Source organism: Schistocerca nitens, chromosome 2, assembly GCF_023898315.1.
Source record: "Schistocerca nitens isolate TAMUIC-IGC-003100 chromosome 2, iqSchNite1.1, whole genome shotgun sequence".
Classification (NCBI taxonomy): domain Eukaryota; kingdom Metazoa; phylum Arthropoda; class Insecta; order Orthoptera; family Acrididae; genus Schistocerca; species Schistocerca nitens.
In genome coordinates, this window is record NC_064615.1 from 416530080 (window position 1) to 416555132 (window position 25053).

General features: G+C 37.7%; 1 protein-coding gene across 1 annotated transcript; it reads right to left on the minus strand.

The window, feature by feature from the left end:
* Nucleotides 1-1936: 1936 nt before the first annotated feature.
* Nucleotides 1937-23328, minus strand: LOC126236288 (splicing factor U2AF 50 kDa subunit). The gene is made up of 11 exons (XM_049945476.1): nt 23165-23328; nt 16403-16547; nt 16010-16122; nt 15807-15934; nt 15612-15728; nt 15319-15457; nt 13863-13945; nt 11189-11311; nt 3044-3202; nt 2668-2832; nt 1937-2421 (listed from the first exon to the last, which is right to left on the minus strand). The coding sequence occupies exons 1-11, from the start codon at nt 23184-23186 to the stop codon at nt 2290-2292; spliced, it is 1326 nt and encodes a 441-aa protein (XP_049801433.1). The 5' UTR covers nt 23187-23328; the 3' UTR covers nt 1937-2289.
* Between the last annotated feature and the right edge of the window lie 1725 nt (nt 23329-25053).

Sequence of the window (25053 nt, forward strand, 5' to 3'; positions counted from 1 at the left end):
ACAGTGATTTTACAGCAGGTTACCACACTAATAAAATGTTTGCAGGGAATACAGAACCACAGGACTTTACTCCCCCATCCCAAAAGCAATTAGACTTTTAATACAGTTTGGAGGGTGTAGTTTATGCCCAATTGTTGCAAGATGTTTGGGGGGGGGGGGTTCCCTTCCATTAATTTTTGAACTTTCATTCAAATTACAGTGAACATGAACCAGGATTATTCATTCTTGATAATCAACTGCTGTCTTACTTTCACCTTCATGAGAATGACACACACACACACACACACACACACACACACACACACACACACACAGGGTTACAAAACACTAGTACACTACAGCATGTTGACCAGCCCACTGAACCTACTATTCAAGCATCCCTTACTCTGACATCTACAATAAATACCAATATTACAACAGGTAAATGGCTCAATATTTTCAAAATATCACAAATGTAATGAGAGCCCAGTACAAGGAAATTTAAATCACTGAGAAGTGGGACTATCTAGCATTCCACATCACCAAACATGACCAATGCCAGGAGTTATTGGTAGTGAATATTATCTACGAAATAATGTACATACATATGGCAAAGCTGACTGTGCCTACAAAAATTCCTATTATCCTGTGACTGCAAATGGCAGTGCTGAAATGTTGAAACTGCCCCAGGCAGAGCTCAATTTTAGGACTGTCATCAATATTCTGAGCATGAATGGCAAAGTGAAATAGAATCCTCAAACTGTAAAAGTAAATTATTCGTTGATTTACTTGTGCCAATACTATGTAGCTGAAACAGACCTTTAACAAAGACTATGAAACTACAGTTCAGTTGCTACACAGGTTTCATCGAGTAGTGCATAGTCCCATAACATTTTTAATCCCATTGCAAAATGGCTGACAAACTTTTCAGAAAAACCAGACAGCAATATGTACCATAGAGTGTTTAACTGTCAAAAGTTCAGTTTAAAATTAGTGCTTCATGTAATTGGTGGTGCATTGTTAACTATAGAGTCAACAAACACATACCCATAGTTTGAAAGAATTGTCGCACTAAATCACATTTGTACTACATTGAAAGCCCGCTTTTACACTTTTCAAGCGACGTCAAAAAAATGGTGTAAAATGTGGGAAAATGTAAAATATGGGAGATAACATTTTAAACTATAAAAGTTACGTATTGGATTCCCCTTGCATTTTTGCACTTTATGTGTGATATATATACATAACAGGCATCAAAAGACTTGACAGGGACTTATTATCTAATAAAAACCACTGATGTAACTGGAATTGGTAACTGTCTGGGAAGTAGAAACATTTGACAATTTCAAACGTCGTAAACAATGTTTTTGGAAAGCCTGCAGTAGTTACATATTTTTTCATGCTTAATGACGCACTTTGAGAATTATTTCTTGTTAAGTGCAAATATGTACATGCGCTGAGTCATCTTTGAGATTATCAGGTACTGCGCCACCTATCATTCACACGGTTTATGTAACATCACAAAAAATGATACAAAAATACTGCACTTGACAACGAGAATAAATTCTCTACAGACCTTGTGTTCAGTATACAAAAATATGTAACCGGCGTTGTGTTTAAACTAAAAACATTTGAGCAACACACAGTAAATGACTGTGTCAACTAGCGCTACAAGATGCCAAACGCAGAAACACGCTAAACATGGTTCAACAAAGGTGTCACGATGATCACAATAATCACTAAACTGCATTTGCGTGGTAGAAAGTTTGGAAATGATTGTGAATGGTCATGATACCTCTATTCGAACAAACCTAGTTACTCCCAAACAAAAAAAATCATGTCGTAAAGGTGGGAAAACATTGATTCCAGGAACGTAAAAGTGGGGTCAAACTGTATTTGGTTTCAGTCTAACATATGAGAACCTAGTAGACAGACAAATAAAGAAAGAGACAGAAAGTGAGATGGTAAATTACTCTTTATTTACACAAGGGAAAGTAACAAAAAATGCAGGCCAGACAGTTCTTACTAAATTAAGAACAAAATGATTTCATTTTAGCATATAGTCTTAACTGAAGATGCGCAAAAATGAAATACTGGTGTACATGTCTCAGATTTCAAAAAATAACTGCAACTTCCCCATATCAAATCAAGGCTGCCCTTTAAAAAGTTCTGATAGTAATGGTTACAGAACATGATACTATGCTTCAGCAGCCAAGTACGATTACCCAAGTGCAGTGGCTGTCCATATTCCGTGTGGACATTCTAGCCAATGCTACACACATCAAGAGGGGCTATTTAGTTTTGTTTACATTAAAACTCTCTGCGATGATATTTATCTGGGTCAAAGTAAGACGTCACCACAACACGGTTGTTGAACTTTCGGCCAGTCAGTGACTGCTGGGCCTTTTGACAATCTATAATTGAATTGAATTCCACAAAAACCTGCAACAAGAATTAAAGTAACAAAGGATATTAGTATAACATCAGAATTTGGTTTCACACTAATGAAACATATAGTTATCAAATTTTCACATGTTTAATGTAATGTAAACATGGAATTATGCATGTTCAGAAAAGATTAAGCCAATTAAATCAGCAAAAAGTTTTCTGTCAATATCTGTCATCACAACATGCAATAAATAATACATTATGCTTCACTGTTTTCACAAAACTAACAATTACATGTACCTTTCCACATCCGGGTACATCTACACCTTCAATAGGCCTTGGAATTTCCACCGATCTCACAACTCCATATTTGTTACACTCTTCTTTTATATCCTCAAGAATATCTTCATACTCTTCCTCATCCCGAAGTTCTTCTGGAGTGACCATATTGAGCAGACAGAGGACCTAGAAAGCAAAATGTAACATTAGCTACAGAAAATAATGTACCTAGCTGTATTATTTACTCCAGTAATTAATTTATTTCACCGACCACTATTTAATGAACTCTATGGCAATACTTGACATTTCCGAGGCAAAACAAAAATGATCAATTAATTTGTACTTTTTATTCTACAACAGCAAAAATGGATTTCCTAATATGTTCAAGGATACTCACTTCGGTAGCAGGTCCAGCACCTCCTACCATTGTCAAACCTGGAACTTGGATTTGAACAGGGGCTTGCTGTCCTATCTGTGCATTCTTTGCACCTACACTTGCTCGTTGCACAATCAATTTTTTATCACCTAACTGCATGCCATTTAGTCCAGCTATAGCCTGAAATACAAGAAACAACATTGTTTCCCATTAGAATTAAAGTAAAAACAGTGTTTGAAACATTTTAACTTTTATGGAAGCATCCAACACTGCTAACAAGTGTGTAAGAAAGCATTTGAACAGTGCAAGTACAGTACTAGTTTTCAAATTCAATTGTTACTGATAATTTTAATAACCAACTGAAATTGATAAATCTTAAGTCACACCTGGTTAGAATAATGAGGCAGGTGAAAAAAAATATAAATCCATGTGGTATCCTCACACAATCAGTGAAAACAATCATTACAGTTAGAATGAGCAATCGAAGTCATACAAAACACTGCATAATAACCAGAAAAAAATCAAGGCTAAGACGCCATGAAAGACAAAAGGAAAAAAATTGTAGCTGGGTGACTGACACATTATGGGCTCCTCACGACTTAGAAGAAAGCTAACTGTCAAAAGCAATATGCTACTTTAAGTGTAGTAAGGGCTAATACTTCAGCTCTTTGTGGTAGGAAGGTGATAAGCCAGGGTTGCTCTTAAGGTTTGACTGGAAGTAGCTTCTTATTCTACACTTCCAGCCACTGAGCCTGCCATCAACACAGGGTCTTCTGGATCACAAAGGATATAAAACCCTGCAGCGCAATCCGTGAGCCTCCTAGGTGGTCACATAAGTGAATTCATTTCCTTGGATTCCTATAAGCCTTGGACCCAGCAGAAAATTATTTTCTTTTCCATGTTTGCAAATGAGTGTTCTGCAATTCTTGTGACATCTGGTCTGCTGAATAGCAAGCAGGACACTTCAGGAATCTGAGCAGATGAATTTCTTGCCACGGCATCATCTAATCTGCTCTGGATGGCAAACAATACCATATAATATACTGAAAACTGCTCTGGGAGCCCTACCCTGAGGGCAATACCAAAGAACATGACACAGCAGCCAATAAAATCCACCTGTTTACACCTATCCATGCTAAATTCTCTTTAAATGCAATTCTAACGCCTGTAAGACTGGGAAGGGGCTGGATGGTTGATGACAGTGACTAACGAAGGTCAACATTAGACAGACATACGCACACACCCATGACTAACCTTCGTTAGTCACTGTCTTCACCCATCCAGCCCTTCCCCCGTTTCCATCCCGGCACTACGCAGCCGTCATTCAAACACCATACCCAGTTTTTTTTATTTTTCTCCTTTTCCGCTACTTCCCTGCAGAACTTCGTTGTGTGCCAGTTGACTGAGACTGCAGTCTTGTGAGAGTTGCGTTTGCATGAGTGTGCGGGGTATGTGCATATGTTTGTCTATTGTTGACAAAGGCCTTAACGGCTGAAAGCTATAATTGTGAGTCTTTTACTTGTGCCTATCTGCGATGAAGCAACACTGCTATATGGCGAGCAGCAACTTTCCTTCTCATAATATTGCTACATTCCAGCCTGAGTTTTACATTGTTTGAAATTTATGGGAACCTAATACACTCATACCACCTCTGATTTTTATACATGGGCAGACTCAGAATACTGATAATATTATCTGGACACAAAAATGTGTTTGTAGGGTTAAATACACTGAAGGAGGGAGTTAGCGATTCTGTATTAACATTTAATGTTGAAAACATGGGGACAATTTTACCCCTTATTAAATTAAAAATTTTACCCCTTATTAAAACATTCCAGGCTGTTTTACTATAAATAGGTTGAAATTATTGGACAAGTAGAGACTCGCCAAGACACAGCATGCAGCAGAGTTCATCATGAAAGAAGCAAGATCAACCTGAACAAATAATCTTTTAGAGAAGGAGGTTGGCAAAGACGATGATCCTGATTATGCTACTCTGTGTTTTTCGGCCTTAATTTAAAAATATAAGCCAGTTATCAGCTTTTGGAACTGCTGATTTTTTCAAAATGACTTTTTTTTACTTTATATATAGAAAACTACTTTGGTAGCCACATGTAACTTTGTGGCTTGTTTTATGATAACACTGTACCTACTGAAGCAGAAGCTCAGTAGCAATTTGAATAGGTATGAATCTATGGACTTATATGTACATGTTTTCATGACAAGAGGTGCATACTTCTAAAAATTTATATATCTTGTTCTTTTGTATCTCATCTCTATAATTCTGCTTCAGTAGCAAATAACATGGACATGTTTTTAGAGTGTTTTATCTTCATGGCTCCAGAGACTGAGATACATAAACTTTGCTAACTTAACATTAGCTGCACAGGCTCTGCACACTCCCCTTTAAGATGTTTAAAGCGTTACAGTATTTTAGCGTTAGTTCTTTATCGTGTGGCAGCCACAATAACCTCTCATTTTAAGTGAGGCCAAAATACTTCATTTTTCCCTTAAAAGTGAGAACAGTATCCCCAGTTTCAAAACAGGTAAAATTCCAGAAGCCATTACAATAAACAGGAATTTAAAACCTATAGTGTTAGACCATTCCTCCACCTACTTTATTGTCAAATGCAATTGCCGAGTAGCTTGAAAAGTTTGAGCACGCACAGAAGACGGAGAAGTCATCCACAAACTAGGAACAATGTTGCTTAAAACAGTCAGGTAGGACATTCCCAACTTTGTACTGAAAATACCTGTCTGAGAGGAATGAGTTTATGACAGTGAGTAGTTATCCACTGAACACACATTGATAGAGCTGCAACAAATAAATTTTCCTCCAAGTAGTGATGTATCACAAACCTTTTTCAAACTAAATTGGACGTTGATAAGGTGTTGCATACAGAGGAAAGCTTATTGAATTGCTGCTTTGAGCAGTGTCACTTTATCAAGTGTGGAGTGACACCACCTGAAACCACACTGAGGGTGACATAGTAGGGACTTAGTTTTGAGAACCCATAATAGGCACCAATTGACCAGTCTTTCCTATGCATCTTAGAAGACTAATGCTACAATCACTACAGGGGTTAGTCTGATCCTTCCCTGGTTTTAATATCTGGATTAAGTCACTTTCCATGAGTTGGAAAAGTCTCATGTCGTCCAAATATCATTAAAGAGCTGAAAGAGGATTTGCTCCAACTGTGAGTCAAACTGTTTCACTGTTCTGCACACTGTCAGCTGATGACCAGGTCCATTACCACAAACTACTGACTATGGAATTTCAGTTCCCACAAAGAGAAAGGCTGGCTACAGTCCTAAATTTGGTGGGTTGGAGACCACAGCCAACCCACTCCTGCATCTCCAGACAAGGACAAAAACCTGGATCATGATTGGAATTGGTCCTAATAGTCTTATAAGATTCAGCAATTGTTTGAGCAACATTCCTTGAAGTTACGGCACACCTGCTCTCACGACTGGCAGACCTGAGTTCCACTTTGAGATCCTCCTGATGGCTTAATATACTTTTGGGTGTGGACCTACTGATCGAGTTCAGGAACTTTTGCTAAAGACCTCTGCTTACTATAATCATTCTGCTTACCTTTGCCCTCGCCATTTGAAAAGTTGAAAAATATGTGTCTGTAGGCCACTAATTTAAGCTTCGTATAGCCCCCCTCTTGTCCCCCAACTGCAAAACGACATTCATCATTCCACCGAACAACAGGCTGCCTCCTAGGTGTTGCCTTGGACTTTGGGATGTATGTGTCAGTGGTATGGCGATTCAAATCTGTAATAAGACCCACCCATTCCAGAAACCTCCACAATGCTTGAAAACAGCTAACTGCTTGTACAGTACCTAGTCAGCCTTTCCGAAGCAACATCTTGGCAGCTTCCTGTCAGGATCTGCTCCACATGGCAGATGGATCCAGACAGGTTAATGATTGTTACCATGAAGGTCATCAACCACTCCCTATTGAGCATTGTCTGCATGGGCAGGTGAGCAGAAGGAGAGGTCCATGGTTGTAGAGAGAACACAACAGTGCTAAAATGTATAGCTCGACCCTCATCCATCAATATGTTGTCTAGTTTGTGACAGAATCTCAAGTATTCAACACCTGGGGCAAAATTAATTAGTCCCCACAGTACTCTGTGCACTGCCCTCCAAGGAGAATGGGAGAGGGCAGTTGTTCAAGAATGTGTATGTGGGTATCACTGTCAACAGACTCTTACTACATGGTAACAGTAACATGGGCCAATGTCCAAACAGAAATTTGTTGTGATGTGGTTAAAGGCACAGGCAAGGAGCAAAATGTGCTAAACATTGCTACCCCACCTTTCACCCTGTCACCAGCAAGGTAGTCTTCTCTGTTGTGAGAACAGCCTGCAAGCATAGTCATGTTAGCCTGTTTACAATGAGTCTCTTAGACAAGACACACGAAGGTCTATCCTGTATAAAGGAATTTCAATTCCTCCACACAAATTCTGTAGTCATTCATTTTCTACTGGAGTAAGGGAGCCACTTCAGCAGAGTGCCTTTGATATACTGGTATCCTGGTGCTTGAGTGGTGAATCTGTAGAGTGGGGGGGACGGGAGTGGCTGCCTGGGTCTGGTGACAAGGCATCCTCCTATGATGTCCTCACCTGTCAGATGTGTCAGAATGGTGCCTGGGACAGCTTTTGACTCAAATGTTGTGACTCCCTTCGAATATGTTGGGGGACAGGGGACATTGACAGGTACTTTGCTGTTGGGGGGGGGGGGTCTTCTCAATGCTCACTGAAAATGTCACCAGTCTCTCCTGTCATAATCGCACGGTTCACTATGCCCACTTTGCTTTGGCATGCAAAAGGAGCTGCTGCTGGATGTCATTTGCATTTCAATGTCCATCTTTTCAACAGGTTCCACAGAAGCTTGGCTTCTGCTTATGTCATCCACCTTCCTGAATTTCGCATTCCTCAGCAAAAATGGGGCAGTCTTGATTCCAGGCGGGGTGGCTACCACAGCTGGATACAGAGATTCATGGGCTGCCTTTCCACATTTCCTAAAGGTCACTTCAACCTCAGCAACTTGGTATTTTAGTGTCAAATTGCTGGTATGTCTATGGTTAGGTACATAAAGCTTAACCTTAAGTCTGAGGAACCCTGCCATTATGTGTTAGGTAGTGCTGGAGAATTGAAGATCACAATGAAGGTGGTGGCCTTCTCAATTTTGCCATTATGCCTTCGCATCATTTGCTCCGCATCGAGTTCCGAGATGTCTATGTCCGTAATATCACAGCATATGACTTTGGAGTTAGACAACTGGACAATTATATCACTGTAACCCAATTTTTATGACTTCCTAAGAAGTTTCATCTGCTTCGCCTGTTATCCTCAATCAATAAGGAACCAATTTGCAAACATTTAATATGCCAAGATACCAGCAAGTCCTTCCAATACTTGATGAATACAGGAGGGGGGCACTTTTTCAAATGTCCCCTCCTTCCTTTTGATGACACAAAATTTGCAACTCCATGAGCCCCAGTACTAAGTACAATTTGATTATCAGGACTAGCCTCCCTCATTCATTTGGGTGAGTAATTGTGAGAATTCCCAGACAACACACCCATCATGTTGGGACTGGAAGTATTGATTATATTTGCCTTGGTGTTCCCACAGGCAGTTAGGGTCCACCTCAATAGAGTTCCAACTGCCTGGGCAAGCCTTATACAACTTAGGTGTAGCAGATTGCTCACAGGTTACCCCTTAAAGACTGTCCCTCTTTAACAGCCATCACTTCATCAGCACATAGCACACCTTGAGATCATGCAGTGTTTTTATAGAGAGATTTTTATCATTCTCGTGATCCAGGCAGTTAAGCCAAAATCCTCCATACGAGTGGCACAGAACATCCCACTGCAGCACTGTATGGTGGTTGTTGAAGCATTCCCAGAGCATAGAGTGACAGGTCTGGAAACATTGACCAGTCCCCAGTTCCTGAAAACTCACCAAGCTCATGTGTTTACACAAATGTGCTGCCTGAGGTTCTCGGTATTTAGCATGACCCGGTGGGTACATGCGACTTATCCAACACCTTGGATTTGGTGACTAGTACCCTTATAAAGTTTGTCACATTATAAAGCAATTAGTGACCAATGGGACACATGCAGGCTAACTTTTGAGTGCAGAACATTAATAATAATTCCACAATCTCTCCGTACTTCTTACCATCTGAAATGTTCAGGGTTCTAAAAACTCTATAAAAAGCAGTTGGTTCAGTTACACAAATGCTCTACAAAGAAAGAGACTTAAGTGCAAGAAGTAGCACACAGCCAGTGAGCAACTTTCTTTTATAATAATAAGCAAGACAACTGGTGTAATGAAACTGTGTTATAAATTCATTAAATCACATGGAATTTTGATATTTCATTGTACCGAAAACAGATTTAATAAATTTTTCAAGTAGAAGTCAATTATGCCATCAACCATGTGCAGAACTGCTTATTTTAATCATCCTATGTGAAGACAATGTCTGCAAATGGTAACTCTGTTTTACTGTGTTGGTCAATATCTGAATGCCGCATCCAATGTTCTTAAAGCTACAGTTGCTTTGCTGAAGGCCTATTTGGATCAAAGTCAGAAAAGTTTACTGTAACATTTTGTATTTCTTAGGATATCTTGTGGGACAATATTCTTTCAATCAAGGACAAAATATAGGTCATCCACGTGTTTTATGTATTTTCTTTACAACAGGTAATATTACCAGAATAGATTTGTAGAAAAACTGTATATTAGCAACAACTATTTCAAGAGCTCCTTGATCAGATAGAAATTGTTTGGTAAAATGCGAACACTAACGTGGCAGTTAGCCACTAGTTTAAATGGGAGAGGAGAATTGCAAATGCAGGCAGACATATGGTCACAATAGTCTTCAATCCATCAAAATGGTCGTCAATCCCTTCTGGTGAGACACACACGAGCCCAGTGATGGACCAGGACTAGTCTACTCATTACAAAATAAGAAACAAAAAAGCAACGCACAACACACAGCGAAGTAGAATACTCGGAGTGTTCTACAACAGCTACTGCACAACTGCTTGCCAGATTTGGGAGTGTCAAAACATGATAGCACATGCCCACTTGTACTGGTATCTTACACAACTGTAGTTCAACCCATTCAATCTCCCACCCCCTTCCCCTACCCCTGCTTCCTAGATCTGCTACATTAAGGTGTCCCTGGAATATGTGCTCAAATGCTTACGAATAATAGAAAATGGAAGAACACTTACACATGTTATTAAAACGAATTAAACGTCATTCACCCTATCTGAATCTTGACAATGAAACTACAGAACCAACTAAGGTTTTGTATTTCAGAGAACTGTATAGACAGCAAAAGTAAAATACCTGATGGTCTGGAATGATGCTGATAAGTTTTCCAAACTAAGCTTTTAAAGTGTGTGAAATGCAAAGTTTACGATCAGTGTGTACCATCAATATGGAGGAAATATTCAAAAATGTGTCTTTGGTGCTTCAACAATGTGATATCAGCTCCCCGAGTCAAATGTTGAAAGATGGGAAAGTCCTGATGCCAGAAGAATGTGTAACAGATGGGTTCCAAGGTAAGGGAAGAGTGAGGCAGTGACCTAATGAAAGGTGGGAAAGCAGTCTCTGACAACATGCAGGCACACCACATATGTGTAGCCAAAGATTAACATAAAGATCAGTTTAGATATAGTTACTTGGATGCAGATGTGAGTAGATCATGATAAATTGATATGTTATCTTCATAACATTTCAACATATGATAAATCACACAAGTCAAGTGCATAATGATATAATACAGAATTAAGGAATTACCAAATCCGCTAATTATAAATCTCAATTCTCTTAGCAACCTAATGATTTTGGAGATCACAAAATTTAGTAGAATTTCATAATAAAATTGTTGGATTTGTCTAAGTCAACATAAAATCTTTTAATAAAAAAATTATTTTTGTTTAGATGCAAAGAGTTAATGTCAGTGTGGCACTGAAGCGTCACGTTTTTCTAATATATATTATGCAATTAGTTTAATCCAACTTAAACTGTTAGACTCCACTTAAAAGCTGTGTCACATACAGTAAACAACAATGGCAAATCACTATCAATTACTTGATACAGTGATATTAAATGTCAATGTCACTGCAGACATACCTGGTCAGTCATTGTCACATCAGCATATTCACAAAAGGCATAGCCTTTGCTTAACCCTGTGGCTGAGTCCTTCACAAGGTTGAAAGCACGTAACTGTCCAAAGGACATAAGTAACTCTTTAACCTGAAAATGGAGATATTAACAATAGCAAAAATATTTGTTGCAACACTTTAAACACCCATGAGTTATTAAACATTTTATACTGAATTAACACTACATTGAGCAAGTGACCTCTGAATGAAAATAGCAATACAAATTCACAGTTAACAAAATCATGGATGTTTGTGATATTACAATTATATAATAAATTTGGAACTGAATCCAATAATAATTTTCAAAATGATATCCCTTCCCCATCACTTTTAGTAAAGTTGCATGAAGTGCAAATAGTAAAATGATCAAAATAAATTTTAAGAATAAGAAATGAATGTAAATCTCAAACTGTTAACATGCTTTATTATTTTTTATTGATCTTCACTCATTTAAACTACTTCATATAAAATTATGTTCCCATAAAACACAATGCAATCAATAACAAAAACTTAGTAACTAAACCACCCACCTGTACCAGCTGCAGCCATGGACTGAAAGATAAAATTTTAAGGTTGCATTGTGACAAGTTTTATTAGTAGCCCACATGGGTTTCATATGAAGTACTAGCTGCTAAATGACAAACTTCTGGCACATTTCATGTGCCTATCCAACCAATCACTTTTTTTTTACCTAAACACTTGTCACAATGAACCACACACAAAACTAAACATACATACCATAATGTTGTCATGAGTTCCACAATGGGGGCTGGAAAATTCTAGTTCCCCCAAAACATAAAATGTTTTAGAAAACTTGCCTTTCATGATCCCATAATGTGTTTGTGCGTGTTTGTAGCTCTCTCATATTATCGACAAGCAAAGGATGGGTCTTACTACCCGCGAAACCTTAGCTACGACAGAAGGGGGGAAGAAAGCAGAGGCATAGATGAGTATCCGAGTTTTTTTTTTACAAAAATAACTTCAAACATCGACGAAACTCTTAAATTATAATTATCTATATAATATGAACTAATACATGTAAATGTTTCAGTGCTACTTAGACATATGGGTACATGGATGTAACATACTGGCCAATTTTCTCGTACCAAGAATAATACAAGGTTTGTTAAACTGAAATATATAACCTCAATATTATTCCTAATACAGAAGGAAAAATATCAAACAAATTTACATTATGAAAGTGACAAATTTATATCCTTGACAGACCAGGAAAATTTAACATCCACATCACTGTACTGTTAAGTACGCACCAAACACATACATGTAATTGCTGGAAAAAATGCAGACGTGTCAACGTCAAAATGGGAAGAAAAGTACTGCTGAAATTCATAAAACTTTATACAAATAATAAAGTATCCTGAAAACTGCCACAGGTATTTACCTGGAAGGCCTATATTTCATTAATGTAATAGGCCACAAAACAGTTCTGAAAGAAAATGTTAGGTTTAACATCACTGGCCTGGAAAAAAAATGAAACAAATCTGGAGAGCTACAATATCATTTTGCTGAAAAAGTATTTTGCCTCTCGTTCAGTTTTTCATCAACCTGCAAAATAATGAGAATCTTGTGCAAAAGATGCAGAGTTTTTCTGACCAAGATCAAGGTTAAAGACTGAGGGGCTTGAAGTATCAGCATGATAAAATAGTTAAAACGAATGAAGAGCCCAGCAGCAATCCATGTTATTCCATTCCTTATCTCCAGTAACTGCTGCTGTGTTACCATGTACCAATACACAACTACATAGTTCAATAGCAAACAAAATGGATTTCGAATGATAATGTTTCCCCACGAAGAACTGTGATGGAAACAGTACACAACACTGCTCTAAATGCAGACAGCAGCATAACAAAAGTCTCACCAACGCTGGGCAATAATGACGTCAAGCAAAATGGATTCTGTACTGTAAATTTGTACTCACCTGGGATATATGAACTTGGGGCAGTGAGGGATCACAACACAGTACTCAATGATGGTAGAAAAAAATTACACACATGAAGACAGGAAATTAGCAGCTACACGATCTTAAAACACCAGATTACATGCACTGCCCCAAGCTATCAATTAATACATCACATAACTTCATTAAGGCACTTTGCACTATGAAGACCCAACATCTCTCGGCATAGATCATCAACAATACAAACAAGAATTCTGCAGCAAAACTGTTTGCTCTTCCAATGGTCCTTTCATGGGTCTAAAACTTAATGTTGTCAAAACAGTATCCAAATGTTATACATTCAATGAAGTGTGACACTCGAAGAGGACCAACCACTTACAAAAAGATTAGAGAAAACCATTTTGCTGAAAACTGACAACTGTACAGACAAGCAATTTAAACAATCTCTTCCAACAAGGTTGATAACAGTTCAAATTCTCATAAACAAAGTAAAAGTAAACATTTTAAGAAATAATTCTAAAATACTTTACACTAGCATTTACATGAAATGGTTTTCATCAACCTTCATAAAGACTCAAGAATCAAAATTAATATCTTGTTATATATGCTTTCGTTAGCTTAACATTTATGGTTTCAACTAAAATTAAAGAAACATTTCAAGCTCAGCTAATTTAAGAATATTTGTTGATACATTTATCAGGAAAGCAAAAATGTCAGTCCATACCTGATCCTCATTTAAGTAATTGGGAAGGCCACCAATGAAGATCTTGTGCGGTGAATCCGGGACTACCGTGCTAATCACGCCTGCTAAGCAATACACAAGACAACCCCTTAGTGACAAAACACTGCTTCATAGCTGACCAAGAGACTATACTAAATATAGTGCGACAATAGAACAATCTTATTTGGGACAGGTGAAACAGAAACAAAGTACAATTATTAACCTAATATTACTAGTTACAAAAATTTAAAAACCACATTAATAATACCAGTTAACATTACACGGCAATTTCATACCTCTATCTACTTAAGCAATAAGGATCACAATCTTCCTCCATTACACCGACTAGGCTTACTGCCTTGCACAAGAACTGTGACTGCCTTGCGAAATTATATATTTCACCCTCAGGTCACAAATGGTATCAACGAGTTTCAACTTAGCAAATCAATGTTTTAAATATTATGAGGTGGCAGTGCAGGGACATGAAATGAAACTCTGGGAACTGATCTTATGTTTAAGTAGAAGCTAAAATGCAGTACAGCATGACCATGTATTGTAAATAAACAAAAAGATTACATCACACAACATACAGGACTTTCCTCTACCAAAACATACATAAATCACATATGCTGCAATTTTCCTAACATTGATTGAAACATTGCTTCAAAAATGAACAAATGAGAACAGAGAAGAAATAATGAAATGAGGGCCTGAAAATGTAAAATTTGTAACGACCCTTATGGAAACATGCTTAGGAATATGGATACTGCTATTTATGAATATTTCTATTTTTGGATACAGATTACAATATATTAAAGTGGTAAAGTGTTAACAAGACACCAAAAGAAATAGAAAAATTTCTCATATTTACTTCTATTTTATCCAAGTCACTATTACACAAGACTACTGAAGTGAGAGAACACAGATGAAATTTTATTAAATAGGAAGATGAAGTGACCAATGTAAAGGAAAACAATTTGATGACTGAAATAAGAGATTTGTGGACTTACAGTAAAGAAGAAAAATATTATGAGGAGGCAGTGCAGGGACATGAAATGAAACACTTAAGAAGTTCTGATGTTAAACACAATATGTTGTTCGAAGACATCAGTTGTATATGTAATCTCTAAAAGTAAGTCTCTCAGCTTTCAAACACTCTATTAGTTAACGTACTTTAGACTATCTTTGTTTTGTTTCACCTTCAGCAGAATTTTTATATCCAAATCCGATTGTCCTACTGTACAGCTCACAGCACTGTCCTTTTATTAACCACTGTACCACCACTAGCTATGAGGAACAGCAAAACCACTTTTTTAAATTAAAATGGTGACTCCTCAAAAATCAGTGGCAAAGAGGTTACCCTTTATAAACATACCTGTGTATTCAAGCACAAGTAAACTATTAAAAGGAAATGCTAGTGAGCTCTGAAGATGTATTTTAGCATAGAACTCAAGCATACCAGGAACGTTAACTGATGGATTCTCTGACATCCCTGGCATTGGTTGGTAGTCATGGGGCCTTCTAATCTTTAAACTTTGACCTTTGAAATTTATTCCATCAAAGGCCATTGCCTGTGTGGTCTCATCTATTGACCGAAACTGTAAAAAAAGAATTGCAAAAAATTATACTTTACTATATTATTTCGGAAATTATTTAATACAGTTATATAATATTTACTATCTGCTACAGAGTACTACTATTCATATCATCTTAAAATATAAATTAACCCGACTTCATTACAGTAGTACTCACCTCTAGAAATGCAAAATTCTTGTCCAAGTTAATCTGACAAGCTAAAACTGGATTTCCTGCTGCTTGAGCAAGACCAGAAAGGTGCATCTGCTGGTTAAAAAATTCCATCATTTCTTCCTACAAACATAAAAGAGCATTAATCAACAATACCAAAGACACTGCAAAGACAAATTTTGAAATTTCAACTAAAATTACCTCAGTGACCCCAAATGGAATATTGCCAACATACAGACGACGAGCCTGGCGAGTAATTGTTGAACCAACCACAGGCACTGCTGCTTGAGGTGTGTCAGCTACTATATTAGCTGGAATCTGGCCAGCAGCTACAAAATAAAATTAAGATTTTTTAGAGTGAGCTAACATAATACTTTCAGACCCAATTTTTAAGCCAAGCTTACCTTGCATCGCCTTGTATTGGAGGGGTGTAATGTGCTCAAAGCCTGGTGGAGGTACATCCCAATATAAAGATGGTTTCCTCCGTCTTGATCGTTTCTCTTTTTTGCTGGGTGACCTGTGCAGTAACAATTTAATTATCACCTGCTAAGCTATACCCATTGCTTAAAATAACTGATAAGATATTTCAATGATTGGACTAGTTTGGGCCAGGCAATTTCAGTTTTGAACACTGTCCTCCTTGAGTTAACGTGTTTTGTAGGTGAATACACATCCTTTAAAGCTTGACTGGTTGCACACAAGCAATATTGTACTCCCCCTACCCCACAGTCAATGGGAATTTTATTAAATTTTATTTGAGCTATGGGAGTAGTACTAAAGTAACAGAAGGTGCATACCTGCTCCGTCTATCCCTGTCACGTTTATCTCTGCTACGAGACCGTCTACCACGGCTTCTTGATCGGGACCTCTTCCGGTGCTCTCTAGATCTTGATCTTCTTCGTCTATCCTTATCTCTATCTCTGTCTTTGTCCCTGTCTCTCTCTGAAAAGCATAAGCACAAGTCATATGAACTATTTCCTTTAAAGTTTAAGAATATGCTTAATTTGTTTTCACTTTTTATGCATGTACTGATTTGCTGTCTTTATCAGATGCACAATGAGATCATTCCATCTTATTTAGTAATGGATATGTAAAACACACACCCAAAACCAAACAATACTGATGGATCAGATGACGCGCATGTGCGAATAATCATCATAAAGACAATTTCACGCTGACAAAAGCTTTAATTCCTGATATGCAGCACTCAAACCTCTCTCTCTCTCTCTCTCTCTCTCTCTCTCTCTCTCTCTCTGTGTGTGTGTGTGTGTGTGTGTGTGTGTGTGTGTGTGTGTGTGTGTGTAATTTAATAGTGTTCACTGTACTTGTGACAAATTATTAAGTCAGGCTATCATAATCTCAAATTATCCACCATTCTGAAGCCAAATACAAAGCTCACCATATATGAGTAGTGAGAATGCTCTAATTACTATTGTACTTAGAGCAACACTAATAAGCTGGGACATCAAATTTCAAGACAAATGCACTACATTCTGTCTGGAACAAGAAGACTTGTTCTGGATTGCTGAAAGAAAATTAGTTGCAATAAGACACACAAAATATAACCTACAGAGTTAATGTCCCGCCTACAATCTGTTAGATGAGTCATTGGTTCTGACACCTCAGCAACATTGTTTTGTTGCCTGTCAACCACAGGAAGCCAGCCAACGGCTGAAAGCACTTGAGCAGATACCATGAACCACAATGCCACACTGCAAACCTGACACACTTGCCTGAAATGTACTAATGAGTGCCTTGCTTGTAACCTCTGCTGTCATTTGTCTAGCTAGACATCTAAGTTTGGGGTATACTTCATTTTTGGTGTTTATTAACTTTGTTTCATTTCAACCCTCATCCAGTGTAACAATTTGTGCAAACCCGAGATGAAGTGAAACTGAAGAAGAAAAATACAGCCAGACTTGTGAATGTGTGTGTACAGTAAGGGACCACTATGAGAAAGAGAACAAAAAATGAGCCATTATTTCCTGTTAGGTTGCAGAGGAAGCTTTGATAGCAAGAACAGCAGGAAATAAGCAGCCAAAGATGATGCAAGTGACAGCTTGCAACAACTTCCAAAGAGACTCTCATTCATATACTATAACAAAGGAGAACACACCACACTAAATTGCTCATCACTTCCAAAAGAATCTTCCAAAGGCAGCAAATTTTCACTACGTACGGTGCTCAAAGACAGGCTTCATGTATCCAGTGTTTAGTAGACGTAAAATGTTTAATTGAAAGGACAGATGATGCTGCATGACTGATTTTCTGTGCAAGATCATGAGCGCGACATTGAAAAGTGTAATGTGGCTAGATGAGACTGAATAATGCCAAATGCCAGCCATTCATTATGTAGAGGCTGGAGTGATTAACACCCATGGGGACAATGGCAGTGCCTGCTGGAAATGGTGGGGAAATTACGGTTTTACATGCAGGTGCATTTGACTGTTTTGTGCCAAACTGTCCATTAATGATTTGTTTGGAAAAGACAGGTCATGACCAAGACGATATGAGCAGTATAGTTTTTCAGAAGTGATTAGACACATCACTTATTACAAATTTGACAAGGTGATCAGTGCTTGTTATGGATAATGCCCTGTATCACATTATTCACAACTGATCACTAACTTTGGTAGCACAAACTGCGGCTGAAAAGTAGATGTGGATCTCAGAAGACTTGGAAGGCTGCATTCCTCGAAACTGTGGCATGAAAATTACGGTCTTCAACATACATAATTGATGAGTTCCCTAAAAGTCATAAGAATGGAATCTCACTTTTTTCCCAACAACTGAAGGTGTATGAATGCAAACAAATAATGTTATTCCAAACAAAAATGACAAGGATTATTTGCGAATCTTACACCACTGTGAAACTGTCCATGTGACCCGTGAGACCTGAAACTGTCATCACTGAGGCAGCCGAAAATTCAGGCATTGTGGGAGAATGAGTGGGAAATTTAATTATACACATGACAGGAAGCAGTGCAGAAGAAAACTATTTGAAAGCAGACTGACAGTCATCTCATTGCAAGTACTTTCCAGATAACTGTAAACATACTGACATTCAGTCTGTAATTTTAGAATTAGTTACTGCAAATATTTAACAAAAAATTCTGAATGTTCTCCTAGACTGTAAAAATTGTTTGCACCTCTACGGGGGGGGGGGGGGGGGGACCTCTTATTCTGGTATATTTAATACTAAATACAACTTGCATGTTGTCGAAGTTTGTCTGTAGCCTTAGTATAGTGGCCTGGCACGCGACGCCGTAAGCCAAGACCAGCAACATTGTTAATCTGCCTGTGTGATCTGTCAGTATCAATCATTTGTCTCATAGAACATAATGCCCTTGTTATACTTTCAAAGTCCTTTGATTAATCTTTTATAACGGCTAGCACCACACTGTCTTTTGTACAAGATGTGATCTGAGTACCCAGAACACCAAAGATTTTACAGGATGTCTTTTACAAGAGATATTTGATGATATCTGAATAGATGCCTTTCAATGACTGGAAACAAGAAATGCCCTTAAATTGATGCCGAATAAGAGGTACTCCAGAATCTTATCAATATGTAAAAAATGTTAAACTACACTTCTGCAACACTTCATTAAAGAGAACTCCCTATCTTAGAAAATTTCAAGGGATTAAAGCAGGCATGGGCAACCTGATTCACATACTTGAGTTTGTGGGCCAGGTCGTAGTGTGACACGACAGCAGTGCTCCTAGCTCAAAGTAAAAGCTATGGCGCCCGTTACAACATTTATGGAGTTACAAAAAAATGCAAATGACACCCCTTCCCTGATACACAATGCCAACAAATTGTGTCTCAAAATTCATTTTATGTCTGCCGCATCTTCAAATTTTTACTGTGCAGTCATGAAGCATCGACTGCACACCAACCAGCACAGTGATATGAAATGAAATCAAGAAGGTGCTGTCCCGCGCAGCAATGGAAAGAGCACGCAGTGCCATACCTCCAGGAAGATTCTTCAGCAACCCATGCCAAAGTTGACTTAACCAGAGTTAACCAGCCACCCATCACTGGTTGGGCCCAGTTTGGTTGCAGGCATCGAGAGCATCAATACCTAGTAATAGGAAGATGATACTTCGCCTGTGTTCTGCTCATAGTAACAAAGCGTAAATGTAATTGCACGTCAGAAACAAAGGAGAACATCAAACCATCTCACAGGGATAAGTTAATATTCTTTTTTTAGAAATAAAGTAGTCTTAACTTTGAAGTATTATGTGCAACTCATTTTGGATTCCTGCCACCAGCCATCTTAACTTCTCTCCTTCTTTGTATTGGAGCCAACTCATAGTAGCCGACAACATTTACATTAATCCCCGGGTCATGAACTGCCTTGTTTCACAATTGCAGCCTTAAAAACTTCCACTACAAAATTCTGCAATGCCATTAGTAAAGGAACACACACAAATAAGTGTAAACATGTGAAAATGGGGTGCCATGCATCTTGAAATGTCATGGAAAAATAAACAATAAAAGTAACTCACTGCAGCGATTTCATTATAAAATAGCTTCTTTAATATTAACAGTTGCAGTGTTACAATACATTCACAATAGACAATTATTTGCTGATGTTAATACAAGAAAAAATATGACAATGAGACAGGCAATCACAATTGACGTGGAATTTAAGAGTATCTTTGTGATTTTTGGCCATAAGCAGGTCCTTAGTGTGTTCAAAATTTAGTATGTTAATATTCACAGACACTATTAGCAATTTTTTTTTAAATATTTGTCCAGAAATATTATGTATCACATGGCCATGAGTTGCTTCTGTGACACTAAAATGAAGTCACCATTTCTTTCTTCACTTTAAAAAGTTTAAAAGTCTGAATTACTTTAACTCATAAATTTGTTATAAACAAAGCCAAACTAGAATAAAATTAACAGAATGGTGAATGTCATAGGCGGAGTACAACGTGGGTGCCACAAATTCCTTCCATGGAGAGACTGAACCTAACAGCATGGGGAATCTGGCTATCCAGTTGTATACAGAAGATTTATCAAAACCCTCAAATATATTATCTAACAAAAGTTTACCGAATTTAACGCATTTCTAGTTATGACAGAAAGTGTATTTATTAAAGATGGCAAGAACATAAGCAAAGCCTATACTGCAGACACACCTGTTACCACTATCTTCATGTAGCAGTCAAGTTCTTCACAGGCTTTCAAAGGCGTAATAAGTCTTAAGTCTCTTCGGGTTTGCTGCCAGATCCTAAAATCAACTATTCAATATTTCAGCGATCCTGCTGTTCACTATCTTCAGGAGAGCACTCAAGTTGATTTTAGGATCCGGTAGCAAACCCAAAGAGACTTTCAAGTTCATTTGCTTTACCAACTCAAATTATTCCCATACCTTTGATTTCCACACAAATGCATGCTTTGACATCTTGGGAAGAATATGCATATTTCATTGATTTCATCAATGTAACTGAATGAATTCATACATTTTAAAGAATTATTTCTGGCCTCAGCACATACAGTGCAATAATTTGCATGAGAGCACCTTTTATTATGTTATATGAATTATGCCAAACATGCTGAATATGAGTAATTTCACAAATTGTTGGTTCGCAAACATGTTAGCTGAGGCACCCTAGCTCAGTTCAGTAGATGTAGGTAAAAGTCAACATACTTCATACCAATAAATTTAAATACAGGGGGAAGTATAAATGTTCACTCAACCATACACATACAGGAGTTGTCAACATCTGAATATGAGTGGCCCATTGTAAACTTCAGTCCAAGGGTTTGATAACTGTGACAGCATATTGATAAACATATGCTGACCTCCTTTCCTATCACTGGTATGTATTCTTGAAATATCCACCCATGATTCCTCATTTACAGATCCTGAAAGCTGTAGCTCTGTCACGGCAACCTATTTTAACCAGTTGGCATACCTGGCTCGATATTGCCAGCTTTAAGAGTTAAAAAATATCATGAATTAACGCAAGTTAAACATTTGTTCACTTCCTTCTGCAGCAAATCCTTAAGTTATTGCCACCTAATCTCTCCCCCCTCCTTAAGTTTCGAGTTGTGGACACTTTTGGAGTTACTAGTGTGGCTTGCCTTGTAAACATGTGAATAAGGAAGAAAGTTTAGAGAAATTTGTTGTTTTGCATTGTTTTCGAAGAAAATTTATAACTGAATTGTGACATACCAAGTTTTTATAGTTTTTGCTGCCTCGTTCCATGGGTTCACTGATATACTGCATGAATGCACATGGTTTACAATTAGATAGTGCATGAAAATCCAAACCCTAGCTAACCAAAATTATCCATGGGACACTTTTCAACTGAAGCAAGACATCGGGCTACAATGCACATCAGTCTTGCATTTAAGTTTCTCAGTGGGTCCAATATTACACTAAGTTTTTCATCATTAAATAGCAGAATTCTATCTCTAATACCCTCACCATTTCTATTAGTTTGCCATCAATAACACTGAAAGTATCAAGATAGTTAAGCATTCAACAGTTTCATTAATTTTGGGGCACTAACTTACTGTCTTATCAGATGCACATTTGAGATCATTCCACCATGTTTGGCAAAAGTCACGTAGAACACACAACCAACACCAAACAACAATGATGGATCAGTTGACGCGCATGTGCCAATGTTCATCACTAGACAGCATATTCCTGCTTGGGAGGGGTGGGAGTTTCCCATCTTTGTCTATGCACTACTGATTTCTCTCTACACAAATGTAAATCAGTGTACATATAGAACTCCTCTTACAGAGAAAGAATTGTCCACCTATTCAAATGTGGTCTTACTTTGTTGCCTGATAGCTAACATGTTTCTATACATCAACTTTATTTTTCCTCTATTATAATGAACATTCTGGAAAAAATGTTGGTTGGGGAAATGGTGAAGTATTGAGATGCAATCTGTAAAACTTAACTGGATGGAAAAACCCCATCACCATCTACTAAGTCTTTAATCTTTACAACAAATGCCACAATAATACATAAATCTACTTCCTTACAAATACCAAAACATGAAACAGACCTTTATACAATTTCAAGAACCTCTCTCTTGGTACACTACATGCTACAGGCAAGAATTCTACGATTTGGTTAACCAGCAGAAGCAACTTTAAAGCTGCTACCGTATTATCCCAACATACATTTTGAATTTTATAGAATCTAATATTAGATTATTACGGCACAACCCCAGCTCAAGGTCTCAACAGTAACTTATCAAAATTTTCGGGTCCCTCCACAACATACAATTTTAACAGAATGGGTCTACAAAATACCAAAATGTTAATTTCACTAATTTCATGTATTAGCTGTAGTTAAACTAACACAATCATCCCCAAACATATCGACGGCATGTCATATTAGCTTCCCTTCAAAGACTATTTCAAGTCAACAGTTCAGATTTAAAAAGCAGCATGCATTCGTAATCTTATTGCTTAAAAATATAGCTACAAAGCAAGAAGATAATTTACGCGTAATTCATGGAACAAGTAGCCATCTTTATAAATGAAAAACGATGAAGCATATTTAATAATAGAAACTTACCGCCTTTATTTTCTTCGCCCATTTTCAAAGACGGTTACTCAAATAAAAAGATTGATGCTCAAATGTGACTGCGGGAAATCATACTACACTTCCCAACGACAAGAGCTACCTCAGCGTCCAAGACCTCCAACCCGGCAAATGGACGCACGAAACCGGAAATAAGATGGCTGGAGGCGCCACTTGGCTAGTTCGATCGAATTGTTTCCTGTGTATTCTCAACAGCTATCTCTGAAATCAGAAACACTCAGATGCTCAACAAACCAGTCACACTATTGCCGTATAACATAAACGTCGAAATTTAACGTAAAAATCCTGAATCGAATGATAAAGACAGTTTAGAATATAGTGTTTCTGTCCATTCTACACTGAGAGATTCTTTAAGAGAGCTACGGTGACGACGTTTTAAATTTGTAGCACATCATTTAGCCTACAAGACTATCGACCTGTTGTACAATCTAGGGCTAAATCCAGGGATAGCTAACCGAGTAATACACTAACCACGAGTTAACTTGGACTGCGCGTTGTACGGACACCATTTTATTCCCTGGTTAGTTATTCTCGGAATAGCTGAACAGCATACTGGGTAAGAGCGCGTACGTCATTTCATATTTACATTAGTCGTCGTCTGCAGGAAAAGCGTGTCTAACCAATGAGCTCAATCAGTATTTAACTCATTGGTGAGTGATAAGCGGTCCAGATTGCAAAATTATTCGTTTGAGAATATTTTGAGGCTGGTGGATACTGTAGACGAGTTCAAGAATGTAGTAGAAAACATGAAAAATGCTGCGGTCTCATTCAATGAAAACATTAGTGCAAACTTTTAACTATGTTTTTAAAGTACTTGGATGTACAACAGTACAAGGATCTATCGTAAAATTAATTAAAGGATCAGGTATTTGTTGTTTGACTAATAAGAGATCTATCTAGGTTTCCAAATAAGGTACTGAGGAAAAATGCAACAGTTTCACTTGGTAAATAACTTCACATGGATCGATAAAGCAGCTACAACACAAGTACGATTTTTTACCAAGAAAGATACACATAAATACTATGCATAGAAAAGGTAGCACAGGCTACAGATCTGTGGCACCCCATATTTGGAATGTAAGTTGCAAATTGCGTACAATGAAAATTACGAACTGATAAAGTTGTTAAGGGAAGGACACCACAGTCCAAGTAGGATATAATATAAAAGCAACTGTGAAATGCCATCTGCTTTGTGAAATAATTGGTCTTTTTAGAGTCTCCAACAGACAGTGACAACTGAGTCACTATTGAGATTGATTTGACTGACAATCTTAAGAGGTGTTACTGGCTAGCTTGCTGTTGTATCTATATCTTAGACATTATAGCAGCAAGGGGTGTTCAACAAAAAGTATCTTTGTTGAATTATCGAACATTGTGCACTCACTTTTGCAGTTTTCAGGCATATATATGTGTCAATGCTTCATGATATTATTAATAATTATATAAGCACATGTATGAAGAATAAGATACCAACATTTACAATAAAAGCCGCAATCTTTTTTATAATCCTGGATAGAAATATGCTAATGGCACGTATCCATACTGGAGGCTGTTGTTACTGTATCTCACCCTAGTTTGAGGGTCAGTGACAATTTTCATACATAATTTTGGCTTCTGCAACGAACTTTAGCAGCTGTTTGTAATCAGGGAGGGAAGGGGAAGTAACTGGACGCATGACACCTTCATTGTGTTCTACCTTTTCTACAGTTCTCAGCTTAAAACTGGCAGTTTTGTTTTTACAATAAAATACCTGTTCTCAAATGTGAAACAATTAGCAGAATTGCAGGCGGTGCTTCAAAAATAGCATGTCCAGAACCAGAGAAGGGAGGAAGAACTATACCGGTTAAAAGAAGAGCATAAAG